The 25811-nt window shown below is 37.1% G+C and overlaps 1 protein-coding gene across 1 annotated transcript in view; it reads left to right on the top strand.

Annotated features, from left to right (window-relative positions):
- The window catches only part of FKBP5 (FKBP prolyl isomerase 5), a gene marked incomplete at its 5' end in the record, with an annotated part of 55222 nt that overhangs the window by 9787 nt on the left and 19624 nt on the right, over positions 1–25811 (top strand). Inside the window, 2 exons of the mRNA XM_079713293.1 lie at positions 11404–11546; positions 12508–12622. Of these exons, the coding sequence (XP_079569419.1) occupies positions 11404–11546; positions 12508–12622 (258 nt within the window). The remainder of the gene's footprint in view (positions 1–11403; positions 11547–12507; positions 12623–25811) is intronic.

Genomic DNA, 25811 nt, shown 5'->3' with positions numbered 1-25811 from the left:
TCCGCCTTTGAATTTCTGTCTTGAAGAAGTTGGTAGGTTTAAGATAATAGGTCTCCTCTCAGCAGTTATCTTTGCAAGTAGACTTAAGAATTGCTTCTCTATCCAGATTTTCTCAACAAAACATGCAATGGTGAATGAGTCTTTCATCTCTCCTAGAATTTTGAGCAGAGAGAAAAGTGGCAACTTCCAGTTGACTTGGTACCTATGGCACACCTATCTAGAGATAGTGTTGTCTCATGGGGAGAGCATCCAGCTGGGTGTTGGGAAGCCGGGGTTCCTGTCTTTGCTCTTTCCTGTGGTATGTTAACATGAGTAAGCCACCTAACCTTCCCTGCTCTTACAAAAAGGAAGCGTCTGTAGAAGAGCTTTGAGATTAATCCTGAGTCTAAGATTCCATTCTTGTATATTCTGCAAAGAGTACAGGAACAAAAACTGTAAAGGACTAAATCCAACACAATTACAGAACCTTTAGAGGCCCCCTTAAGATGATAATTAGAAATATGAGACTAGAGCAGTATCCCTCTGGTAAAACTTCTATAACTTAATGTGTTCAGTTGCCTATAAAACAAACATTGGTTAGGCAGTTCATAGTTTTATACCTATATGTTACGGCAGTAGCTACTTCATAACATAATGAAGAAAAATAATATAAATAACTGTAGCACAAATATTGTACATTGAACTCTCTTGATCCCTTATATTTTACCTCTCCCAAGGGAATAAATAGAAATATTTCAGTGGAAAGTCACACTGATTTTGGGGTTCTTTTGTGACTTCAGTATTTAAAATAGAATCATAAGAACTTATCTATAAAAAGTGCATTAAAAATACACATACCATATGTATAAATTTGAGGTATACCTACACATTGTTTGTATGTGTGTCTGTTGTTCTTTTTGTACCATCTTTGAAACTCTGTGCTTCACTTCCCTCATATATAAAGTGATGATAATAATAGTATATACAATTATATGTTGAGGATTAAATAAGATATTACACACTGTTGCTTAGCACTCAGCCTAATACATAGTAAGCACTCAAATCTTTTGTTACTGTTGTTGTTACAGTACTGGGATTATTGGCTGGCTTTACAATGGAGTGGCAAGAGCTGTGTTACAGCAGTTTGGGTCCTCACTCCTATTTACTATGCCTGCATACAGACCTTTTGAATGCTTAACCATCTTTTTTAGCCCCAGGAAGTCTGGAAAAACAACAACTGGATCAATCTAAGACAGTTGGTTATCACCACTACAGAATATGTTACAGAAATTAGAATGATGATGGTTTCCCTCACTGGATTTTCTTAACTAAATCTTTGTTACATGTTCTGAATTCCTAGAACTGTGTCCATAACCCATCTTAAAAGAAGTTGAAATAAGAATGACTCAGGATTTTCAAGTATACTTCCACAACAGGGGTTCTGTTCTTTCCCCTTCCCTGCCTGCAGCAAATATGTTATCACTAAAATTGGGAAGGGATGGGTTTGGGGGCTGAAAGAATTGTATCTACCTCTGTTCTTATAAGTAAATCCAAGGACACTAAAGCTTCACGCCTTCCCCATCTACCCCTATAAAGGTCTGGTGATTTCTGATAAAAGGCTACTTCAGTGAAGTGGTTTTTTGTGTTCTTCGTATATGACTAACATGGTTGGGAATTATGAAGATAAAAATTCTCTCTCATATTCTTCCCCCAGATTTGAGAAGAGAAACAAACCAGTCATTTTGGATTTTTCACATACCTATACTTCTCTCTTACTATTGAGATTAAACCATAATGAAGTAAATATCAGTGATCTGCTTTTAATGTTAATCTAACCTTATTAGATGCATGATGACCCATGTTTATTGGTAAAAACATCTTTTAATTTAGCAGTCATTAGCATATTGGAGTAAAAGGGAGAAAGTATATGTTGAAAGACTAATGGCTAATACTTTTTAACTACTTACAGTGCCAGGCAAAGGGCTTAATGCGTTATCTCATTTAATCCTCACACCAATCCTATTATTACTTTCTAGATTTTTTTGTACAATTTATTTAGTATAGTTTAGGTGACAATTAGTCATTAACATCTGTGTATAAGACTGAGTTTTTTATTGAGATACTATTTACATATAATAAAACTTAACCCTTTTAAAGGGTATATAGCTTGATGAATTTGGGTAATAGTTGTGTAACCACCACCACAGTCAAAATATAGAACAGTTTCCTCACCCTAAAAAGTTTTCTTATGGACCCAGGGCCATGGAATCACTAACCTGGCTTCTGTTACTATAGTTTTGCCTTTTCCAAAAATTCATATAAATGGAATCATATGTCATCTTTGGCATTTGACTTCTTTCACTTAGCATAACGATTTTGAGATTCATGCATGTTGAATTGCCAAGTAGCATTTTACAAGTATGGAAACACCACAATTTGTTCATCCATTCAAAAAATCGGACATTGGGGTTTCCAATTTGGGGCTATTATGAATAATGTAATGAACATTCATATACCTGTCTTTGTGTGGTTATGTTGGGTAAATTTATTTTGGGGTAAAAACCTGGGAGTGGACTTGTTGATCATATGGTAAAACATACGTTTAACTTTATAAGTTACTACCATACTGTTTTTTCAAAGTGGCTGTACCATTTTGCATTCTCACCAGCAGTGTTTGAGAGTTTGTTTTTCACATGCTTGTCAACCATTAGTACTATCAGTCTTTTTAACTTTGGCCATTTTAATGGGTGTGAAATGGTATCTCATTTTGGTTTTCAGTTGCATTTCCCTGGTAACTGGTCACATTGAGGGTATCTTTTCTTGTGCTTAGTGGACATTTGTATATTTTCTTTTGTGAAGTATCTGTTCAAATCTTTTGCCCATTAAAAAAAAAAAATCCTAAAAAAAAAAAAAAAAAAATCCTTTTGAGCTGTACTCAACAAGACAAGCACTTAATCAGATGTGTATTTTGCAAGTGTGTTCTCCCAGTCTGTAGCTTGCCTTTTCATTTTCTTAATTGATATTTCAAAGAACAAAAGTTTTTAATTTTGATGAAGTCCACTTTACCAGTTTTTAAAAAATGTTTTAGGTACCTACTATAACCATTTTAGTTTTGGTTTGCTTTGGTTTTTTTGTTTACATATGAGGAAACTAAGGTACAGAGAGAGATTAAGTAATTAGCCCAAAGTTAATATGGTAAAGTGGCAGAGCCAGGATTCAAAGCCAGGCAGTGTCTTTCAAGTTATGTTAGATCTTAAGGTTTAAAACTAGCCTAAACACTAGGTATAGAAACAAAGTAGGTCCTGGTCCAGCAGAATTTACTTAGTGCCTGCTGTACACCAGACATTTTTCTTATAGGAATGATGTAGTTAATGAGGTTTATCAAAAGCAAAATTATTGCTATTACATGCTTGGTATTGTGGGCCTAATTCCTATTTTTAAAGTTTTATTTTTATTTGAAGTGTATTTTCTTTTCACATATTTTAGGCCTTGACAACGTTTTACAAGTAGTAAAATACACTTACCAGTAATGGGTAACCATGCAGCCAGCTTCTTGTGGGTTGTGGTTTAACCATGTGTTCCCTTTAATTTCTGTTGATACTCTTGCTCCCCCATAAATATATTCTTAACATCTGTTAACTTTTTTTTTTTTAACCTGCAGTTTAGGAGCACTCAGGATTTGGAAAGAAGGCTTTTAGGCCAAAATATTTAATTTTCCTAACCCTCCCCAAAAATGTGAGCCAGAAAGACAGCAAACTTTCAGAAAGTACTTTCTTTGGCTTTACCTGGTACTTTCTAATAGAGTAAGAATGCTTCCAGTTTCATCGCTGAGTGGATATTAAGGAGAAGCTAATTTAGGTAGGGGTGAGAGCAGACTGGGGGAAGCTAACACATTTCTAACTCCATTTAAATTAGATACTGCAGCATGGACCGTGTTCCTTTATTGAGTATAATATTGTGGCTTTAAGTTCTTTGGGAAATAAAAAATAAACAAGACATGACTCCTGCCTTCAGGTATCTAGCAGTTTAGCCTGGCAGAGTTGATCATTAAGGTTGTCCCAGCACAGATTATTTTCTCCCCCTGTTTTTGAAATGATAAGCCATGAGGGTGGGGAGAGATCATCTGGTGATCAGTTTCTTAGTAATTAAATAGAGAAATGGCAAAAAATAGAATGTAACATAAGACATATAAACACTTTAAAAGAATCTTAACATATAAACGAGTTTGTTGAATTCATAATCAGATACTTTTGGTAGGGAATAGGGATGATTATCAGAGCCCTTTTATAAGACATTTAAAAATAAGACTAAATAAAATTTATAAGAGGAAAAAAATACACAGGAAAAACTTTGCTTTATCTAACATAAAAAGAAAGACAATGTCAATATTATCAATGGTTTCAAATGCAAACATGCATTTAAAGGTTAGATAGTCAATAATTTTATCAAGGATGTCAAGACTGTTTATTGAGGAAAGGACAGTCTTTTCAACAAACGATGCTGGGAAAACTAGATATTCACATGCAAAAGAATGAAGTTAGACCCTTACTTTACATCACATACAAAAATTAACTCGAAATAGATCAAAGATATATAAGACTTAAAACTGTATTAGAAGAAAACTTGGAGGCAAAGCTTCCTGACATTAGATTTGGCAATGATTTCTCGGATATGACACCAACAGCAAGGCAGCAAAAGTAAAAACTACATAAATTGGACTACATCAAAATAAAAACTGTGCATCAAAGGATACAATAATGGAGTGAAAAGGCAGCCTAAAGAATGGGAGGAAATATTTGCAAATCATGTATGTGACAAGGGGTTAATATCCAGAATATATAAAGAACTCCGATAATCCAACAACCAAAAAACCTCAAATAACCTGATTATAAAATGGACAATGGACTTAAATAGACATTTCCCTAAAGAAAATATACAAAAGGACTACAAGCATATGAAACGATGCTCTACATCACTAAATCATTAGGGAAATACAAATCAAAACCACAATGAGAGGGACTTCCCTGGTGGTCCAGTAGTTAAGACTCTGCACTCCCAATGCAGGGGCCATGGGTTTGATCCCTGGTCAGGGAACTAAGATCCTGCATGCCATGTGGCACAGCCAAAAAAAAAAAAAAAATTTAACAATATCATCTCACACCATCAGGTACTATTAAAAAAAAAAAAGAAAAAGAAATTTGCAAGTGTTAGCGAGTTGTGGAGAAATTGAAACCCCCGTGCACTGTTGGTGGGAATGTAAAATAGTGTAGCCACTATGGAAAACAGTATGGTAGTTCCTCAAACAATTAAAAATAGAGTTAACCTATGATCCAGCAATTCCACTTCTCCGTATATACCAGGGTCCTAATGAGATATGTGTACACCCATATTTGTAGCATTATTCATTATAGCTGAAAGGTGGAAGCCACCCAAATGTTTGTCTATAGACAAATGGATAAACAAAATGTCTTATGTACATACAATGGTATATTTCTATAAAGGAGTATTATTCACATGGGACAAAACTGATGAACCTCGAGGACATTACACTAAGTGAAATAAACCAGTCACAAATAGACAAATAATACATGATTCTACTTACATCTAAAGAAATCTAAAGTAATCAAATTCATAAAAACAAAGTAGAATAAAATTCTTGCCGGGGCCTGGGACAGGAGGAAAAGAGGAGTAGTTTAATGAGTAGACTTTTAGTGTTGCAAGATGAAAAGTTCTGGACATTGGTTGCACAACAGTGTGAATATACTTAACTGTGCACTTAACAGTTGAAATGGTCATTTTTATGTATTTTACCACAATTTTAAAAATTTTTAATCAATAAAAAAGAATGTTCTAAAATGGTCACTATAGTCTATTATAAGTGAAAGTATTCAGTGATTAAATTAAAATGTTATATTTTAAAACGTGTTGTATGATTTTTTAATAGACTTTATTTTTTTAGAGCAGTTTTAGGTTCACAGCAAAATTGAGCGGAAGGTACAGAGATTTCCCGTGTACCCCCTGCCCCGCCATGTGCATAACCTCCCCCTCTTATCAGCACCCCCTCCAGGATGGTGCACTTGTTACTTACAATTGATGAACCTACAGTGAGCCTATAAAATTTGATTTTCTTAATCAGAAAAAATTATATAATATTCTTCAGAGAGAAGAAAAAAGTACAGTGCATTGCTTTTATACTGGGCTTTGTACACTTTTAACGTTTCAATTCCCTATAGTTAGGTATATATAAAAAGCATTTACACTTATAGATAGATACATTATATATTTGTGTAAATATATACTCTTATTTCAGATTTTGTTGCTAATGGAATAGGACTACTGAAATTGATAAATTGTGTTTGAGCTGGTAAAATTGAAGTCCAGAACAAGCGGAAGAATAAATTGCGTTTATATATTCTTGGTGTATTATACCTACAGTTAAGACCCTGAAGATCAAAAGATCCCAAAGATCAAGAATCTTAAAAATGTTTATGCTTTGACCCAGTAATTCTACTTCTAGTAATTGAATCTAAGGAAATATAGTAGAAGCTTGCTTAACCAACTCCAGACTAACTGCTGCTCTCCATTCTACTTGTAGATACACTGAGTGATACTGCTAGTTTCCTATTCTTCACTGTGGCCCTGCACTCTGCTTCAGCCAGTTGAGTGAGCCTTGTCAATGCCCTCCACCCACAGACCACAAGGAACAACTATAGTGAACAAGTTGGGTTTATTACTCGTAGGGAGGTAGACTGCACACCGTGGGAAACTGGAGGTGCCTCAGAGTGTTCAAAAGGTCTTTTACAGGATTTGGACTTGTATTAGGTGATTTGGGGAAGAGTTTAAGGAAGAAGGGATTTGCTCTGGATTGGATATTGTTGGGATGCAGGTGATTCTTTGGGTATCTTAGTAAATCTTACCTAGGAGGAGGGCTGACTGGAGTGAGACTAAAGCTGCACCTGTAGAGAAGCAGAAGTCACTCATGTCACCAGGAGAGGGGGATGTTTGGTATTTTGTAGGTGGCACAGGGACCTTGTTTTTTGTCCATGCTCAGACAAAATTTTGAAGTGTTCTTGTTTTGTCTCACTTTTTCATGGTCTCAGAGTGACCTTGTCTGATGTTGATGTTTTGTGAGATTGTTATGTCCAACGGGAGAATAACATGGCCTAGCTGTGTGCCCCAGTCCCGCTTCAGAATCACCAAGGCCTAGCTGTAAGTGTCAGGCAGTTTCCAGACATTAGGGTGTGCTTTTTTCTTCCTCAGACTCTTATTAAGAATCAGTCTAAACTTGTTTATATCCATTGTCCTTTTTGTAATTATATAAATTTATTAGATAGTATATAAAACTCTGAAATTAGTGTAATAAGAAATGGGACTTATTTCTGTGAAAACTAAGTTAACATCTTTGGAAAGACTTATTAAAGTGAATTGCTGGGCTTCCCTGGTGGCGCAGTGGTTGAGAGTCCGCCTGCCGAGGCAGGGGACATGGGTTCGTGCCCCGGTCCGGGAAGATCCCACATGCCGCAGAGCGGCTGGGCCCATGAGCCATGGCCGCTGAGCCTGCACGTCCGGAGCCTGTGCTGCGCAACGGGAGAGGCCACAACAGTGAGAGGCCCGCGTACCGCAAAAAAAAAAAAAAAAAAAAGTGAATTGCTAAAAGCCTTTTTTAAATGGCTATTGAGGGACTTCCCTGGTGGTCCAGTGGCTAAGACTCCAAGCTCCCGATGCAGGTGGCCCGGGTTTGATCCCTGGTCAGGGAACTAGATCTCACATGCCACAACTAAGAGTTCGCATGCTGCAACTAAAAGATCCTGCGTGCCACAACTAAGACCCAGGGCAGTCAAATAAATAAATAAATATCTTTTAAAAAATGGCAGTTGAATTAGGGGTGGGTAAACTCTAGGTGAAATAAGTAGGCCATTCAGAACACATTTTTACCAGAAGGATTCCACATACTGATTGCTTTTTACAAGTGTCTTCTACTTCTTACTTCACTTTAGAGAAATCCATGTTGTAAGTTGCAAATGATTATGCCATAAGTGTGATTTATATAGTAAAGATGATATAGAACTCCTATCACTTGTCACATGCAGACAAGGCCTTGGACTTCTATCACAGGATTAGTGAATTAATATACTTTGATAGGTTTTAAGTTTAAAAAAAGTTTTAGGTTGTATATGTTCATTTTTATGATTCCTCACTTAAAGCAACATTTTAAATTAACCTACAACCATAGTCCTAATGTGTGAGGTAAGAGACTTTCATTATGCAAAAAAAAAAAATCATGTGAAGATTTAGGTGCAGAGTTGATCATTGCAACTTAATAAGAGTAAAAAATTTTTTAAAAGCAATTTAAATATTTATTAGTGGGAGTAATGAAATTATGGCATATTTAAAAGATGAAATAGTAAATAGCATATAGTTATTAAAAGTCATGTTTTCAGATATTATCTTTAACAAGAAAAATGCTCATATAATGTGAAATGCAGAGTAGGCTACAAAACCAAATAAACTATGATCAGAATTTTAAGAATGTATATATAAAAATTTAATATGTAAACAAAGTATACATACACAATTGGAAGAAAATGAGCCAAGAAATTGACAGTTTACTCCAGATGCTGAAATTTCAGAGGTTTTTTATTCTCTGTGCTTTTATATACTTTGCAAGTGTTCTATAATGAGTATGTATTATTATTTTTTAAATCAGGGGGAAGTGCTTTTTAAGAAAAGAGACCCAAGATTGGCAGTTTTAGAAATATACCTGTGTTCATATCAGTCTGGCTCTTTGCTCAGCGTGTTTCCTTCAGTGTCTAAAGCGCAGTGTTTAAAAGAAGCTTTAACGTTCCTGAATGAGAAGAAGAGCCAAAGGCATAGGCATGATTTATTCAGCTTGAGACTCCTGTGGATTTAATAGCCAGGCTGATGTTTCCAACTTCTAAGGCCTAGCATAGGCATCATCTGTGACGTAAGCTTTTGCTGACTGTTCCAACCCCACCCCAAGGCAAAAGCCCCTGTTTGTACTCTTATGTTAGTGTTCACCATGCTAAAAAAATCACGGCAGGTATCTTTCTGCTCCACTAGCCATACTACATTGCATGTTTCTTGGAAGGAAGAAGGGAACAGCCACCTTTGTATTTTTAGTCCTAGACAGGCCTTTGCTCCTCAGTAATTGGCTGAATGCCTTGAGCAAATGTACAGTAGTAACCCCATAATACAAAGATTTCCTGAAAGAGGGTGTAAGGTATTTGTCTTAAAATATCAGAGTTGAGAGTAAAAAAAAAAGTTGTTCTAAATGGCCCACACTAAAACCATTGCAGTCTTTGAAGAGCATCAGTGACAGTAGAGCAGCCTGTCAACAGCAGACTTTACATTTCATCTGATGATTCTAGACTGTTTTCACATTGGAACCGTGTGTGGGCATATAAATTGATGTAGTCCTTTTGGAAGGGCAGTTGGGCACTATCAAATGGAAAGTGCACATCACCTTTGTACTTCTAGGAATCTACCTTCCAAATATACTTGCACAAAATAGGCAAACATAAGGGACAAAAATTCTTATTAGAGTACTGTTGACAATGTATCTCAATAGTAGAGTGACTGGAATATTATGCAGCCACTGAGAATGAAGTAGATCAGTATGTATTTACGAAGATGATAACTATCCTTTGTTAAATACATATTATATGCCAGGCACTTGACATATTTTATCTAATAATTCTTGGAACAACTGTATGGCAGGTACTATTATTATCTACATTTTGAAGATGAGGAAACTTGCACAAGGTCACACAACTAATATGGGGCTGACCTGGTATTCTAATTTAGTCAGTCTGAAGTTAAAGCAGACTGCACGTCTAACCCCTAAAACGCATATCCTATCTGCTGATGGATAAAGATATCTATATACACATAAATGAATAAATTTTAAACATATATTTATTTATAACATTTCTATATAATTAAAATATGTATCTGTGTAATGAGAAAACAGTTCAGAACTGAATGTATAGTATGCTGTCATTTGTGTTTTAAATTTTTTTAAAAGCGACAGCACACAGTGGATGGATACAAAAAAAACATAACAGTGGCTTCTTTTAAGGAGGGAATGGATGACCTTTTACCTTTCACTTATATCTTTCTCTCATGTGTGTTTTAATAATTGGCGTGTATACCTTATATACACTTTTTTTTTTTTTCTTGCGGTACGCGGGCCTCTCACTGTTGTGGCCTCTCCCGTTGGCGGAGCACAGGCTCCAGACGCGTAGGCTCAGCGGCCATGGCTCACGGGCCCAGCTGCTCCGCGGCATGTGGGATCTTCCCGGACCAGGGCACGAACCCGTGTCCCCTGCCTCGGCAGGTGGACTCTCGACCACTGCGCCACCAGGGAAGCCCCCTTATATACGCTTTTAACTAAAATAAGTGTATCTGATATTTTGAAAAGTTGTAATGCCTAAGACTAAGCTGAAGTCATGAGTCACAAATGCTTTGTCCATATCTACTTACATACCTTAGTATAGGGTTCCCCTTATTCTAATCATCCTTACTCTAATCCTAACATCAGTTCTCAGTTCAAGATAATAGCTCTCTTCAAAATTCACCTTCTCTGGAGTTCATTGCTTATTACCTGATCTCACTTTGAATACTTAAGTCTTTGACATAGCACCTCAAATGTGTATATTATCCCTTGAAATTTTGTACATTTTCTATTGTTTCCCAAGGATTTGGGACTGCTTATTGTAAGATACAATTACAATTATATAGGTTAATATAGTTCTACAGCTGAGCAGTAAGCTTTGTTTCCTGGAAGTAGGCAAAAAAAAAAAAATTCTGAGTTCTGCACTGCTTGTGATTTGGCAAAAAAGGACACACATCATTCTGGTTTTTTTAGAAAAGCAAAACCCACTTTTTTTCTTACTCTAAATTTTGAGAAGAAATCTGTTTCATGGGCCTTTTTATATAATTTATACTTTTCCGGTTTCTTGTTTGTTGTTTTTGTCTGCCCAACTAAATTATAAGCTTTCTTAGGACAAATTCCATTTTCTATACTATTTTTGTTCCATTTCTGCCTAGAAAACACGCACTTATTCTTATGGTTGAAATTATAAATTAAGCAACAACTGCAGCCCAGCCACATTTCAAAGATGATGTTACTGCCACTTTTCAAAGACTTAGTCTTTGAGCAGTTCAGAAACTGATACTACTTTCATCCTTCTCAGCAGAGAATCTTCTCTGATAGCCCTCAAAAAAAAAAAAATCACAATTTATTTCTTAGTGTATAGGTCTTACTGAGGTTTTTTTTTAGCCCCTACTTCCTAGCTGAATAGTATATAAGGAATTGGAAATTTGTTTGAACTTTTGTTTCGTGACAGTTAAGTCTTTTAAAATATGGCCTATAGCTTTCAACCACTTTTTCCTTTCTCCTAGGCCAAGTTATCAAGGCATGGGACATTGGGGTGGCTACCATGAAGAAAGGAGAGATCTGTCATTTACTGTGCAAACCAGAATATGCATATGGCTCGGCTGGCAGTCTCCCCAAAATTCCCTCGAATGCAACTCTCTTTTTTGAGGCAAGTATGTGTGTGATGTTGCCTTGTTAGCATCTGCTCTACTATAGTGCTGGCTCCAAAGCAACAGGCAGTGGAACAAGGAGCTGAGCTTGCTATTGAGAATCAGATCCAACTTATTTATTTTGGAGCTTGGCTTCTTGAATTGTTTCCCACAAACCCAAGGGATGTGTGCCAGTGCTTTCTTAGAAACGTGTCTCTGGCAGAAAACGGTCATATCCAAATAAACAGAAGACAACAGGCTTAGAAATAAAGGTTCTGGTCAGTGGTATGAGTTATGACATACTCAAACCTGATCAGAAGACAGGATGGAAATGTGGGAGATACATGTTGAAATATACCTAAAGCTATAAAGCAAGTTGTAAAGCTATTTTCATATTGCAGAGGTTTATAAGTGTCACAGATCTCACTTCCTCATTAGAAGCAGTAGATGGTGATAAAATGGTATTCATCTTGTGTTGAATTATACATATTTGGCCATACTTAATTAAAAAATTAAAGAGGGGAAATGCCTAAAACATTGTAGCTAGGTAAAATACACCTTTAGTTGGTTGTAGGCCTGATTCATAAGATTTAGTCTTAATTTGAAGAAGGGGATTCCATGAATCTGGGGTGAAAAAGTGGTGGCCTCTAGAGTCAGACAAAATAGTCTGGGCCAGCCCTGTGTCACTCTGGCTTTTTGCCCACAAGGCAGTTTTCCTAGTATTTCCTGTCTGTCTTTGCTCTGCAGCCCCACAGGATGTAGTCCTAGACATTATCATTACATGAAGTTTCTTTCCAGGTATTGAAAAGTGCAGTGTTCTTTTTCCCCTACTTTTCCAATAACCAAGAAGCATAGATAAATATAAAACAGAGTTTTATTTTGTAAAATGAAAGGAGAGTGGTTGCCCTTGCCTTTAAGTATGTTAAATTGGCTTTTTTGGTCCGTTCTCAGTCAGATCCCTTTTTCCTTTTTCCTTTCTAGATTGAGCTTCTTGATTTCAAAGGAGAGGATTTATTTGAAGATGGAGGTATTATCCGAAGAATCAAACGGAAAGGAGAAGGGTATTCAAACCCAAACGAAGGAGCGACAGTAGAAAGTAAGTACTGCTGCGAGAGGGAACTGGTCCTTAAAAGTTGGGTTCCAATTATGTGGATGAAATGGAGATTTCGTTTTAAAAAATCTGTTTATGAAAATAAATATATTGAATATATATCTCTTAATAGTTTTAAATTCAACATTTTTAAAAAAGTGACTTCATTTAGTAAATATTCATTCAACCTGTGTGTGCCAAGAAATGTACCAGCCTCTTCAAACTCAAAACAATGAGTAAAAGGTAAGCCCATCCATCAAGGAATTCTTAGTCTGTGGACTCCTTGGTGTGCCAACAGCTATATTAGTTGCCTTATATATTATTTATTTATTACTCACAATAACCTTTTGAGCTATGATTAATTATCCCTAGGTGAGAAAAGTGAGTTCAGAGAAGTTATGTAAATTACCCAAGGTTACAGAGTTACTAAATAGAGTAGTAGATTGTAATGCCCGTCAGGGCTATCAAACCCATTTCACTGGCTGTCATCAAGATAAAAAACAGTTCATCATTTTAGTTAGATCAAAACAGGAGAATAGTTTATTCTGTTCTGTGTCAGGAGACCTGGGTTCAAGCTCTGCTTTTGTCATTTATTAAGTGACCTGCAGCTATTCCATTTTCTTCATTTGCTAATAAGTTGGATATAAGGACAGGATTGAGGACTGGGTCAACTGAGCACCCGTCCACCCTCCCAGAGGGAGGTGTACACTACTTGTTACTTTATATTCTAATCAGCATCTGCCCATTTCCCTAGTATACAGTGAGTGCTGGAGGACCAGAATCTTTCTTCGTATTTTTGTTTCCAGCATCACCTACAGAGCCTTACACACATTTGTTGTTCAGTAAATGCTTTCTGCATGGATAAATGTTTGCAAGATGGCATTTACTGAGTTGAAGTACTTCAAAAAAGACAGTAGTGAGAAAACATAAAGAAATACTTCCATTTAAAAAAATCAAGGGAGGGCTTCCCTGGTGGCGCAGAGGTTGGGGTCTGCCTGCGAATGCAGGGGACGCGGGTTCAATCCCTGGTCTGGGAGAGCAACTGGGCCCGTGTGCCACGGTGAGGAGTGGCCCCCGCTTGCCACAGCTGGAGGGGACCCGTGTGCAGCAGCGGGGATCTGATGCAGCCAAAGATGAATAAATAGAACAAATAAATTAAAAAAAATTTTTTATAAGTTATAAAAAAAAAAAAAATCAAGGGAATTCCCTGGTGGTCCAACGGTTAGGACTCAGCACTTTTACTGCTATGGCCCAGTTTCAAGTCCCTGGTTGGGGAATTAAGATTTTGTAAGCTGCGTGGCGCAGCCAAAAAAACTTTTAAAATTTTACAAAGAAAGAAATACTTCCCTTAAAAAATCAAATCACTGGGCTTCCCTGGTGGCGCAGTGGTTAAGACTCTGCCTGCCAATGCAGGGGACACGGGTTCCAACCCTGGTTCAGGAAGTTCCCACATGCTGCAGAGCAACTAAGCCAGTGTGCCACAACTACTGAGCCTGCGCTCTAGAACCCGTGAGCCACAACTACTGAAGCCCGCGCACCTAGAGCTGGTGCTCCGCAACAAGAGAAGCCAGTGCAATGAGAAGCCTGCGTACAGTAGCCCCCACTCACCACAACTAGAGAAAGCCTGCGTGCAGCAACAAAGACCCAACACAGCCAAAAATAAAAATAAATAAAATAAAAAGAATTAAAAAAAAATCAAATTACTAAATAAGGATGGCAGCGTGAACTATTGATACCAATATAAAAGGCCTAAAGAGTTCATTTTTAAAGTGTAAACTAGAATAGTTGATTTTCTTATCTTTAATGTTGCGTATTGAACCACAACATTATTTTACATTCTACTTTGAACGCATGTTTCATTTCCACGAGTCTGGCAAATTAGTTCAAATTTAGTGTTTTTTTTTTTAATTGGAAACAGTTATAAATAGTATTACTGTTCTATTGTAGTTAAAGTGTTTAGATAGTTATCACTCTTGATAAGTTTTAGAATAAATGAAGAAGAGCTCAGGTGTATAGTGTTGGAGAAATACCTGGACCAGGAGCTGGAAGATAGGGTTCAGGCTTTGGCCCACTCTAACTAGACATTGCCTCTCTGGCATCAGCTTCTTTCCTGTCCAGTGACGCAGGGGTAGACGCCTTAATTTCTAAGGTCCTACTAGCCCGAAAAATTCCTGATAGAATTCTAAATGTTTATGAAAGTTATAGGAATGATAGAAAATTCTCCTCAATATATTAACAAGCACTTAAAAATCTTGTCTATAACGTATTTTAAATTTTTATTATGAAAAATTTCAAACATATACAGAAGTAGAGGGTTTTTCCCCCTGTGATACAGTGAGTCCCCAGATTTAACAATTTATATATTGTAAAATTGGAGGTTTTTATCAACTAAATTAAAAGGAAAAACTTCCCAGCTATAGGCAATACCACAAAACTACCACTGTAGAGTTAACTTTGGAGCAGGCTAAATTAAATCAAATCTTGCTTTTGGTAATATTTTCAACTGGAGTCATTTTTTTAACTTTTCATTTTGAAATAATTTTTGACTTATGGAAAAGTTGCAGAACTAGTACAGAGAATTTCCTTATATTCTTCACCCAGCTTCCCCTAATGTTGACATCTTCCTTAACCACAGTACTTTTATCAAAATCAGGAAATTAACATTGATTCAGTGCTATTAACTATTCTACAAATCTTATTTGAATTTCACCTGTTGCCACGCTGATGTCCTTTTTCAAGTCCACCATCAAATTCAGGATCCAACATTGTAATTTAGTTGTCATGTCTCCTTGTCTCCTCCAATCTGTGACAGTTGATCAGTCTTTGTGTTTTTCATGACTTTAACACTTTTGAAGTTAAAGTTAAATAATTGAAGGCCAATTATTGTAGAATATCCCTCAATTTGGGTTGGTTTGATGTTTTCCCCTGATTAGATTGAGGCTATGCATATTTGGAAAAATACGTAAGTGATGTGCCCGTCTCAGTTTATCATTATCAGGAAGTACATGACATTGATGTCTCATTACTGTTGATGTTAACTTGGGCCACTTGGTTAAGGTGGGATCTGCCATGTTTCTCCACTGTGAAGTTACTATTTTTCTCTGTCTAATTACTAAGTATCTCATTGGGAAAGAAATACTTGGAAACTATGCAGATAACCTCTTTTACATCACACCTTCACACACTAATTTTAGCATCCATGAATGATTTTTGTATGCAACAGTTATTACTATGGTATTTGCCTAATGGTGATTTTTCTATGTCCACTGTTTCTTCTACATTTAATTAGAATCCTGCTGTAAGGAAGAGCTGCCTCTTCTCCCCTGTTTATTCAGTTGTTTATTTGTATCAGTATTGACCCATGGATGTCATTTTATTCTGTAGGTTATTATTCATTACTATTCTTATTTATTTTGTTGCTCAGATTGTCCCAGATTTGGCCATTGGAAACTCCTTAAACTTGGCTCTTTGGTCCTTTCAACATTGTTTCTTGAGCACTTTCTTACTTATGACACCACTAGATGCTTAGGGCTTATTTGGTAATTTTCCTGCCCCCAGTCTGGAATCAGCCATTCCTCCAAGGAGCTGATTCCTTTTACTGGAGAATGGTATTTAGAAATGAAGACCTGGGTGCTAGGTATACTCATGCTATGGAATGTTATTGCTTCTAGAACCTCTTAACAGAGCTAAAAAATACATATATCTCGACATGCATATATACACATTCTGTGTGTACTTCTGTATTAGTCTGTATATATATATATATTAAAAACTATGAGTACATACTGACACTTTAAGTTTCAGCCCACCACAGATTTGTTTTAGCTACCTCTCTTTGCTTCTTTCAAATTGCTTTCTCCAACAGTGAGAAACCTGGCTCTCATTATCCACAGTATATTTATTTATTTGCTCAATTATGGTATATACAGAAAGTAGTTTCAGAATTGCTAACCCATACCCCTGTGAAAAACAAATTTCCTGGGACTTCCCTCGTGGTCCAGTGGGTAAGACTCCATGCTCCCAGTTCAGGGGGCCCGGGTTCAACCCCTGGTCGGGGAACTAGATCCTGCACGCATGCTGCAACTAAGAGTCTGCATGCTGCAACAAAGATCCTGCATGCCGCAACTAAGACCCAGCGCAGCCTAAATAAATAAATTAAAAAAAAATTTTTTTTTTCCTAAGTAGGAAATATCTGAGTGTACTTCCTTTTGTCATTAGCCTATAGCATACATTGAAAACACTGTTTTCCAACTTAGGTTAGTTCTTTCATCCTCATTCCCTTCAGTATGGTTATGTTATTCATTTGTAATACGGTTAAGTTCATTTGTTATGTTTACCTTCCATTGGGGTTCCCCCCACACTCTGGTAGGTTTTAATTATTTATTTGTTTTTTTGGTGTATGAAACATTACCATGATTCTAGACGATACAAAAAGATATACTCAGAAGTGTTACTCCCCCCCTCATCCCTACTAGCCTGTTCCCAGTTTCTCATTATTTCCACTCTGTTCCTTCCTACCTCCTATAGGTAACCAATCTCATTAGTTCCTGGTTTATTATTGTATTTTTTTGCAGAAATGAGCAGATACATGTATTTTTATGTCCCCTTTTTGCGTGAAGGATAATATACTATGAGTAGAATTTTTAATGTATGTGAATAATCCTTTATATAATTTTATTTTTTCTGTTTCTAAATGTATTAAGAAAGGGCAATGACTAATTTTTTTGTCTCTCATCTTGTTAGATTGTACTTTCCTGGGAAATTTTAGAGTAAATGGTTTATTCTTACTTTTTCTCCCGAAAGCCCTTTTTGGTTTTCCAGAACAAATCAATTTGATAAAAATTTATTGTATTGTCACTTATCAAGGTTAAGGTGTCCTGCTTTCCCTCTTTGAGACAAGTTAGCTCTGTGTGGGAGGAGGACAGAAGGTTGACTCAAAAGTGGTCTCTGTCAGAAGCCAAGATCACCTTGTTCCTTTTGAAGTCTACTCAGTCTTTACTACTGGTTTGCCTTTTTTTTGTACGAGCACCCATATACTATTAGATTCAAAACCAAGTAGAAATCCTAGAACTAAAGCCAGTTCCACAGTGAAAGAAAAACTATAGACAGTGATCATCCATTATGATATGTCATTATAGATACACAAGAGTGACCAAGTTTCTGTCATTTCTGTGTAAAGGTACAGTGAATAGCTGGGGGAGGGGGCACACAGGCTTTGGAAGTGATAGATGTGAATTTTGAATCTTCGAATCACTACTTGATATTTTTATGACTTTAGACAAGTTACTTAATCACCTTGAGCATACAGCTTTCTCATCTGTAAAATGGGAATAATAATCTTTTACCCCCAGTGACAGTTAAGGGAAGAAAGGTGCCTAATACATGGTAGACACTTAGTTTCTTTTTTCTGTAAATAAATACATTTATTTCTCTAAATAAATGTATTTCTCTAAATAAATGTTTATATCATTTATTTTGTGTCCTTTAAATAGATTTAAGGAAAGAAACTCTCTCTTATACTCTACAGCCAGTCCATCAGCAAATTATTTTGTCTCTACCAGGGTTGACCTACAACCCATGATCAGTTTGTCTTCAGTAACAGTCTTAAAAATAATTATATATCTTCTTAGTAATGTTACCTAAATCATATTTCTCCAGGATTTTTGCTGGTTTGTTTTCTGAAGAACAAAGTTATGGACTGACTCAAAAGGCTTTTATTGAATTGTGATCTTTTGCTTCCTTTTAATAATTTCTTTGGGGAAGAGAGAAGTTAAATTAGTTTGACAGAATTTATTCTTTCTCAAAGAAATCATGATTTTTACTCCATCAGGATCCTAATGCTTGCAAATCAATTTTTAGATTCTGTTCCAGTGTGCTTTATGTCAATTAAGATGACCATCTTGTAATTTTTATTCAGTGTTGTCCTTTTTCCATTAAAAAAAGTCACTGTGTTCTAAGGTACTCTAATTGACATTATCATGATGACTGATACTTTAGTCATCATACTTTAGCTTCATTGCCTGTAGTGGCTACGTTGTTACTTTTGAGCTTTGCTTTCTTAGAAAAGCCAATCTGACATAAGGCTCTGAATAGCTACCAGCTCCTCTTCCCCTAGCTCCCATCTCTCACATCTTCTGAGTTAACTTCCGTGCTTGGAGTAGGCACATCAAAACACTAGCTGTGTGTGACTCTCTTGCCTCACAGTGCTTTCAGCCACATCTGAATGCAAAGAATGCAGACAATCGGGAGTATTCTCAAGTGTGAAAATTTCAACAGAGTGATCTGCAGGGATTCAAGTTGTTGGAGTACCCTTCCCTCTCGCCTCCTTTCCCTCTGCAAATCCCACTGAAATGAGAGATGGGGAGGGGAGGGGTGGAGAATGATTTCAAAAAAAGAGGAAGAAATCCGTGTTAGTGGTGGAAAATAGGAAGACTACAAGAAGTGGATCAGAAATTATGGAGAATTTCTGGAATAAGTAAAGTAGATAAAATTGGGCTGATGGAAACTAGACTCAGGAAACCCAACCCACAACAGGTGTAGAGAAGACCTCTGCAGAGGTACATACTGTTCTTCTCTACAAGCTTGGGCAGAACTCCAAGCTTAGTCAGCTGGTGCAAGGGAGCCAAGGCAGGCTATGGGGTAATCATCAGGGTTGTTATAAAACAATATGGAACAGCTGGGCTAGTAAGCCTGTAGTGTAGTGGTTCTCAACTTTGGCTGAATTTAGAATTACATGGGGAGCTTTTAAAATTCTGATGCCCAGGTCTCAGCCCAGACCAGTTAAATAAGAATAGCAAATCTCAAAAGGATGGAACTCCAGGCACAAGTATTTAAAAAACAACAAACTCCCTGGGTGATTCTAGTTTGCAGCCAAGGATTGAGAATTACTACTCGAGAGTTACTACTCTAGGGCCTGGCTGTGACTTTTGCTCCCAAGCTAAAGCCAGTAAGGCCCAATTTCTAAAGTAAAGTAGGGATCTGCCTCAGAAGGCTCCATGTGTTAGGACTTGGACTACAGAATGAGAACATAAGTATCTTTGAGCTTTTAAAACAGATTTGAAGCGGAAAAAAGTGAAAGCAGCTCTGCACAACAGTAAATAAGCTGAAGTGTTTTGTTCCTGAAGTAAAACTTTTTCCTACATCACCAGTGGAAAAAGGTGTCCCCAGCCTTCCTGTGCACATGATGCTCAGCATGTAGTAAATGCTCAATAAATATCTTTGGGATCTTCACCCAGAGATCTGCATGATCAGCCCACTCCTCTTGCGAAAAGGCCTACCATGGAAGTATATCCAATGGCTTAGAAAAACTGTGTCAGGTAACTAAAATCACTTGATCTTTCTGAATCCTTCCTTTATAAAGCATGGCCAAACAATACAGAATCATCAGCAAATACCATGAAACGGAAGCACTGAGGTGGACTAAGAAGAAATAGAAAAGAACTTTCAAAATACTAATTAGTATCTTCAGAGATATTTAACAGGATATTAAATTCATGAGTCAGAAGAATCAGCTTCTCTGAAAAAGGAAAAGATAAGAAAGTATCTGGGGGGCTTCCCTGGTGGCGCAGTGGTTGAGAGTCCGCCTGCCGATGCAGGGGACACGGGTTCAGGCCCCGGTCCGGGAAGATCCCACGTGCTGTGCAGCAGCTAGGCCCGTGAGCCATGGCCGCTGAGCCTGCGCATTTGGAGCCTGTGCTCCGCAACGGGAGAGGCCACAACAGTGAGAGGCCCGCATACCGCAAAAAAAAAAGTGGAAATTAAGAATATGATTATCAAAATTGGAACTCTGAGGAAGGGTTGAAAAGCAAAATGGACAGTCCCAGAATCTTGAATTAGTGATACAAAAGATAGTGAAGAATATCTCAGAACAGAGGGGGAAAAAAAAACCACCAAAGAGATGAAAAGTGAAAGAAAAATTAGAAGACTGGGATAATAAATCAATGATAGACGATATGTATCTAACTAAACGTGTAATGGAAGAAGGTTTCCTAGAGAAAGAAGAATCTTTTTTTTCTTAAGAATTTACCTCGCACACAGTGTTTTCTGTTTTCATTTTTTTTTGGCTGCGTTGGGTCTTCGTTGCTGTGGCTGGGCTTTCTTTAGTTGCGGCAAGCAGGGGCTACTCTTCGTTGTGGTTCGTGTGCTTCTCGTTGGGGTGGCTTCTCTTGTTGCGGAGCACGGCTGTAGGTACATGGGCTTCAGTAGTTGTGGCATGCAGGCTCAGTAGTTGTGGCTGGCGGGCTGTAGAGCACAGGTTCAGTAGCTGTGGTGCACGGGCTTAGTTGCTCCGTGGCACATGGGATCTTCCCAGACCAGTGTCCTGCACGTTGGCAGGCAGATTCCTAACCACTGCACCACCAGGGAAGCCCCAAGATAGAAGAATCTTAAGACTGAAAGGGCCAGTTGATGGTGGCACACAGGAGTAAGGAGTGCTTTTTCACCTAGATACATCCTGGTGAAATTTCCCTTTCTTTCCTCCCTCCCTTCCTATTGAAGTATAATAGACTTAAAATATCATTAGTTTCAGGTATACAACATAATGATTCAGTATTTTTATACATTAACAAAATGATCACCATGATAAGTCTAGTTACCATCTGTCACCTTACAAAGTTATTACAGTATTACTGACTATATTCCCTATGCTGTACATTACATCCCCTGACATTTATTTTCTAACAAAATTTGTACCTCTTTATCTCCCTCACCTATTTCACTCATCCCCCTACCCCTCTCTCATCCCCCTGTTTGTTTCTGTATCTGTAACTCTGTTTCTGTTTTATTTGTTCATTTGTTTTTTTAGATTTTACATGTAAGTGAAATCATAGGGTATTTGTCTTTGTCTGACTTATTTCACTTAGCATAAATACCCTCTAGGTCCATCTGTGTTTTTGCAAGTGGCAAGAGTTCATTCTTTTTTTATGGCTGAGTAATATTCCACTGTATGTATATCTTAATTCCATAACTTAAAAGAAAATTTTGAACTCTTCCGGGGAGAAATAAGCTATATGCAAAGGAATGAGAATCAGAATGACATCAGACTTATTTGTGACACTAAATACTAAAAGATAGTGCTTTGAGCATTGTCTGTAACTGAATATTTTAAACCTAAATTTCTATCCTCAGCCAAATTATCACTTAAGTATGAGAACAAAATTAACTTTGGAGTATGCAGACTTGTGCCCTTTTTGAAAAAAATACTATAGGATATTCTAAAACATCACAAAAAATAAAGCCAAGAAGTGAAGATCCAAGGCATAAGAAACATTAGTGAGCATAAAAGTAATTTCCATAACATGACAGCTGAATTTGGATCTCTGAAATGGTAGAACTATAATGTTAAAAATAATAATTGTTTAACAGTATGGAGCTACAGTAATTGACAAAATGAGGTGCAAATGGGAAATGAAGAGGGGAAGCAAATGGTCTAAGAAGGTTTTCTTATTCAAGGAGAGATTATGCTGATTAGTCCACATTGATAAATATGTATATGTGTGTATGTATGTCTATATATATACACACATACACACATACTGTTGAATGATTTGTTTAAAATTTAACGTTAGGTACTAGTAAGAATAGCATGTAGAACTTCCAAGCGACCCTGCATGGAGTGGGGAAGTAAAGGAACGAGGAAAGTTTGATCAATTTAGTAAAAGTAATAAAGGAAGAATAACAAGAAAACATGATGTAGGAAATCAAAAATAAGATTGTAGGAATAAAATCAGTCATGTCAGTGATTACAAAAAATGTGAATGAGATAAAGTCACCTATTAAAGGCAGAAATTCTCATAAGGTTGACACAGTGATGACAAAATCTAGCTAGGTATTCTTTATAAATAAAACACCAAAAACCAAAATGGTCCAAAAATTGAAAATAGAGGAAAGATTTCATGTATGACCATGTTGAAATCTGATAGAGCTATGAGGGTTTTTGGGGTTTTGTTTTTCACATGCTTTTGAAGTATTTATGAATGTCTTGGCAAATTTTGTCCAGTAAGAGAGAACAGGTTCTTGAAACCATTTTATTATATATTTTTACAAAATAATGTAGTATGGTACTTGGGTCTAAAATGGATAGTGTTTATTCTTTCATATATTTTGGATTTATATAGCTCCTTCTAAAAAGGTATCTTCAAGTCTTCAGGTAGAGTAAAATCTTAGTAGAAAATAATCTTTTTGTTATTAAGAAATTAAGCCAGTGGACCTTTATTTTGGAATAGTATTAAAAAACAAAACTCCATATCAGTAAAGAATTTAAATAGCTCTTGGCATTTATTAAAAATAGGAGTACTAACATATTCAAAAGGGAAAATTCCTATAAATGAGTGAAAATTACTACCATTTTCCTTAATGCCCTGTTTTCAGATTAATCATTAAATAAATATTTACTTTCTGGCCCTGAACTGTGTGTTGTACACACAGTTGTACACACTGTGAGGTACAAAATAAGATATTGCCTTTGCCTACTTTGAATTTTATTCATACTGTGACAGCTCTCTCTGTGGAGCGATTAAGTGGTTTCTTATACCAAGTTCTAAAACATGTTTAATCTGGTATAATTTACCACTAATTGCAGGAAAATAATCATAGCTAACATTCACTGAGTTCATCTCTGTCTATCCACACATAACACAGTATTTTCACATAGTAGCCACCCTGACATTAAATGAATGCATGCCAGGTATTGGGCTAAAAGCTTTAATTCAATACCTAATTTAATACTCTCAACAATTAGGAGTTAGCTGACATTATTTCCCCTGTTCTATAGATGAAGAAACTGAGCTTCAGATAATTGAAATGACCTTGCCCAAAGCCACAGTTGTTAAGTGACAGAATGGGACTGGAATCCAGTCTGGTGTAAAGAGGAGAGTGGTGAGGATTTGTATTGGTATAGAATTTATTGCTGTGTGTATGCTTCCTGTTTAGACTAAGGCATATAACCATTTGCATAAATGTTATTCTGTTCAAGTAGCCAGGTTCCACACCTGCTCTCAGCATCTGTCCCCTCAGTGCCATGAGCAATCTTCCAGTGGTATTTGTTCATCATAGTACAAAATGGTACAGAGGGGGACAGGAGGCAGTTTGGGGGAAATTTGACCACCGTGCCTGAGGGGAAGAGTTTGTCTTCTAATCAGTGATTAATATGCCTCTCCTGATTTTAGAAATCCATCTCTGGATTTGCCTTTTCAGGGGGTCATTAAGATCCCACTGTCTCTTGGATGCTTTGCTCTGTTAGGCAGGAGATGCAGGCATAGAGAAACTCCCTTGGCATGAATTAGGCAGCAGAGAAAACCCTTGCCGAGTGGGAGTAACCTGTCACAACCTGGTTTTCTCTGGCTAAATGACCAGTCTTGTCTAGTTGTAATGCCATTACAACATTCCCATTCAGATCCCCATGACCCAGTAATTGTTTTGGGAATGAGTGCAAAGCTATCAGACACCAACTACTATAATTAGAAAAGGGAAAAACAGACACTTACCAGAGCTAACGTCTTTAGGCTGGAGCGTTTACAGCACTTTTTGGGGGGGTTATGGAGCCTCTTTCTCAGTTTTGCTTCCTAAAATACAAACTATACAGTTTTCGGGTTCTTGCATTCCAGTTTTTTTCCTTACTGCAGTGCACTCTTTCCTTTCCCCCCCTATTTTAATCGGAGTACAAATTGCTGTCAGCACATCGAGTTCATGTGCCAGCCACATTCAGAACAGGGTGTTCTGTGCTCTTCAAAACAAAATTGCTCTAGGGCAGTAAGAGAACAATAAGTCAGAGCTCCAGTTTAAGTGATGTTTTGCAGCAGACTGGGCTCACTTGATGTGGTTACACTCGGATTGCGCAGCAAGGCTCGGGTAATTTGGTTCGGTTTGACTTCGTGGGGTTTGGAGGACCTCCCCCCTTTAAGTTACGTAGACTTTAAGTCAAGAGAAAATGTCCCTTTTTAACTTGTGTATTTCTTTCTCTTCCCAAAAAAACCCTAAGTAGAAGCATCCTGTATGTACTTTTATTCTCTTTGGGCACGTCATAGATCATTTACTTCCCGTAAATCACGCTGGTTGGAATTAGCAACAGACCTCCTGAGCCCTAGAGGCCAAGCTCCCAGTGAGTCATGATGGTTATTATTAAATATTTATTAAATGAGTTTTTGCACTAAGCGATACAAGGTTAAAAGCAACCACAGGTCTTCCACAGCCAGAGCTGCCATGGTTTTCTTTGGTAGCAATTATCAAGACAATTAAAAAAAATTGGATCTATGGGAGCCAGGCATGTGTGCATCTGTCACCATGATGGAGGTCCCTGCTGCAGCAGTCATCTCCAAGGTGGGGAGGAGTTCTTGTCAGCTGTCTTATAGAACTTGTCACACCAGTGTTCCAATTTTAGAAACCAGTTAATCTAGCGAGAGTGTTTGCTACTTGTAGATGTAAAGAATCAATGGACTATACTCCCTGAGGCTGTGATACCTCTTCTTGCTCTGACATTCCAGATAATGTCAGTATTAAAAGGTTTTATATATACACGTAAAGACTGCTGCGTGTGTGCACGCACGCATGCATATCAGTTTATCAATTTAAGACTCTGGTACTGTAGGTAGTGCTTATTCAGGTTCAACTTAAAAGAGATTTAATAGAATAAAAAGATTGGTCCCTATATAAGGTAGTAAGTATTTATAAGAGTTACTGCAAATGTTTCCCTATTAGGTGGCCAAAAACATTGGTTCCACCATATATTGTTTCTCTTAGAGAGACCGGCTGCGGTGAACATTTTTTTTTGCTTTCTTAATTATGCCTTCATTATACTTTGACTTGAATTTTTTTTTTTGCTTGCTTGCTTGCTTGCTTGACTTATCTTTCCCAACATGTTTATTAGTAGCCAATATTTTCTTTCCCTAATATGAAGGGTTATCACATGTAAAGAGAACTTCTGAAATTATTTATATAATTTTAATATCAAGTATATGCATCAAGCTGAAAAACCAGCCTAGGAAACTGACACACAGGCAGGAATCCTTCACAGAGTCTCTGGATTTCCTGTTTTGAAAACACATTCAAACTTGATCAACCAAAAACCACAACGAATGTACTGATAGTTTCCTCCCCCACTAAATGTACTCTCCATCAGGGAGGAAAACACTTCTAACAATAAACCTCACTCAGAAAGATCTGTCAACTAAGTTGTGAGTTACTAGGATAATAAATCTCA

Source organism: Hyperoodon ampullatus (assembly GCF_949752795.1).
Source record: "Hyperoodon ampullatus genome assembly, chromosome: 10".
Lineage (NCBI taxonomy): Eukaryota > Metazoa > Chordata > Mammalia > Artiodactyla > Ziphiidae > Hyperoodon > Hyperoodon ampullatus.
Note: the sequence above shows the minus strand (reverse complement) of the source record. Positions and strands in the feature narration are given on the sequence as shown.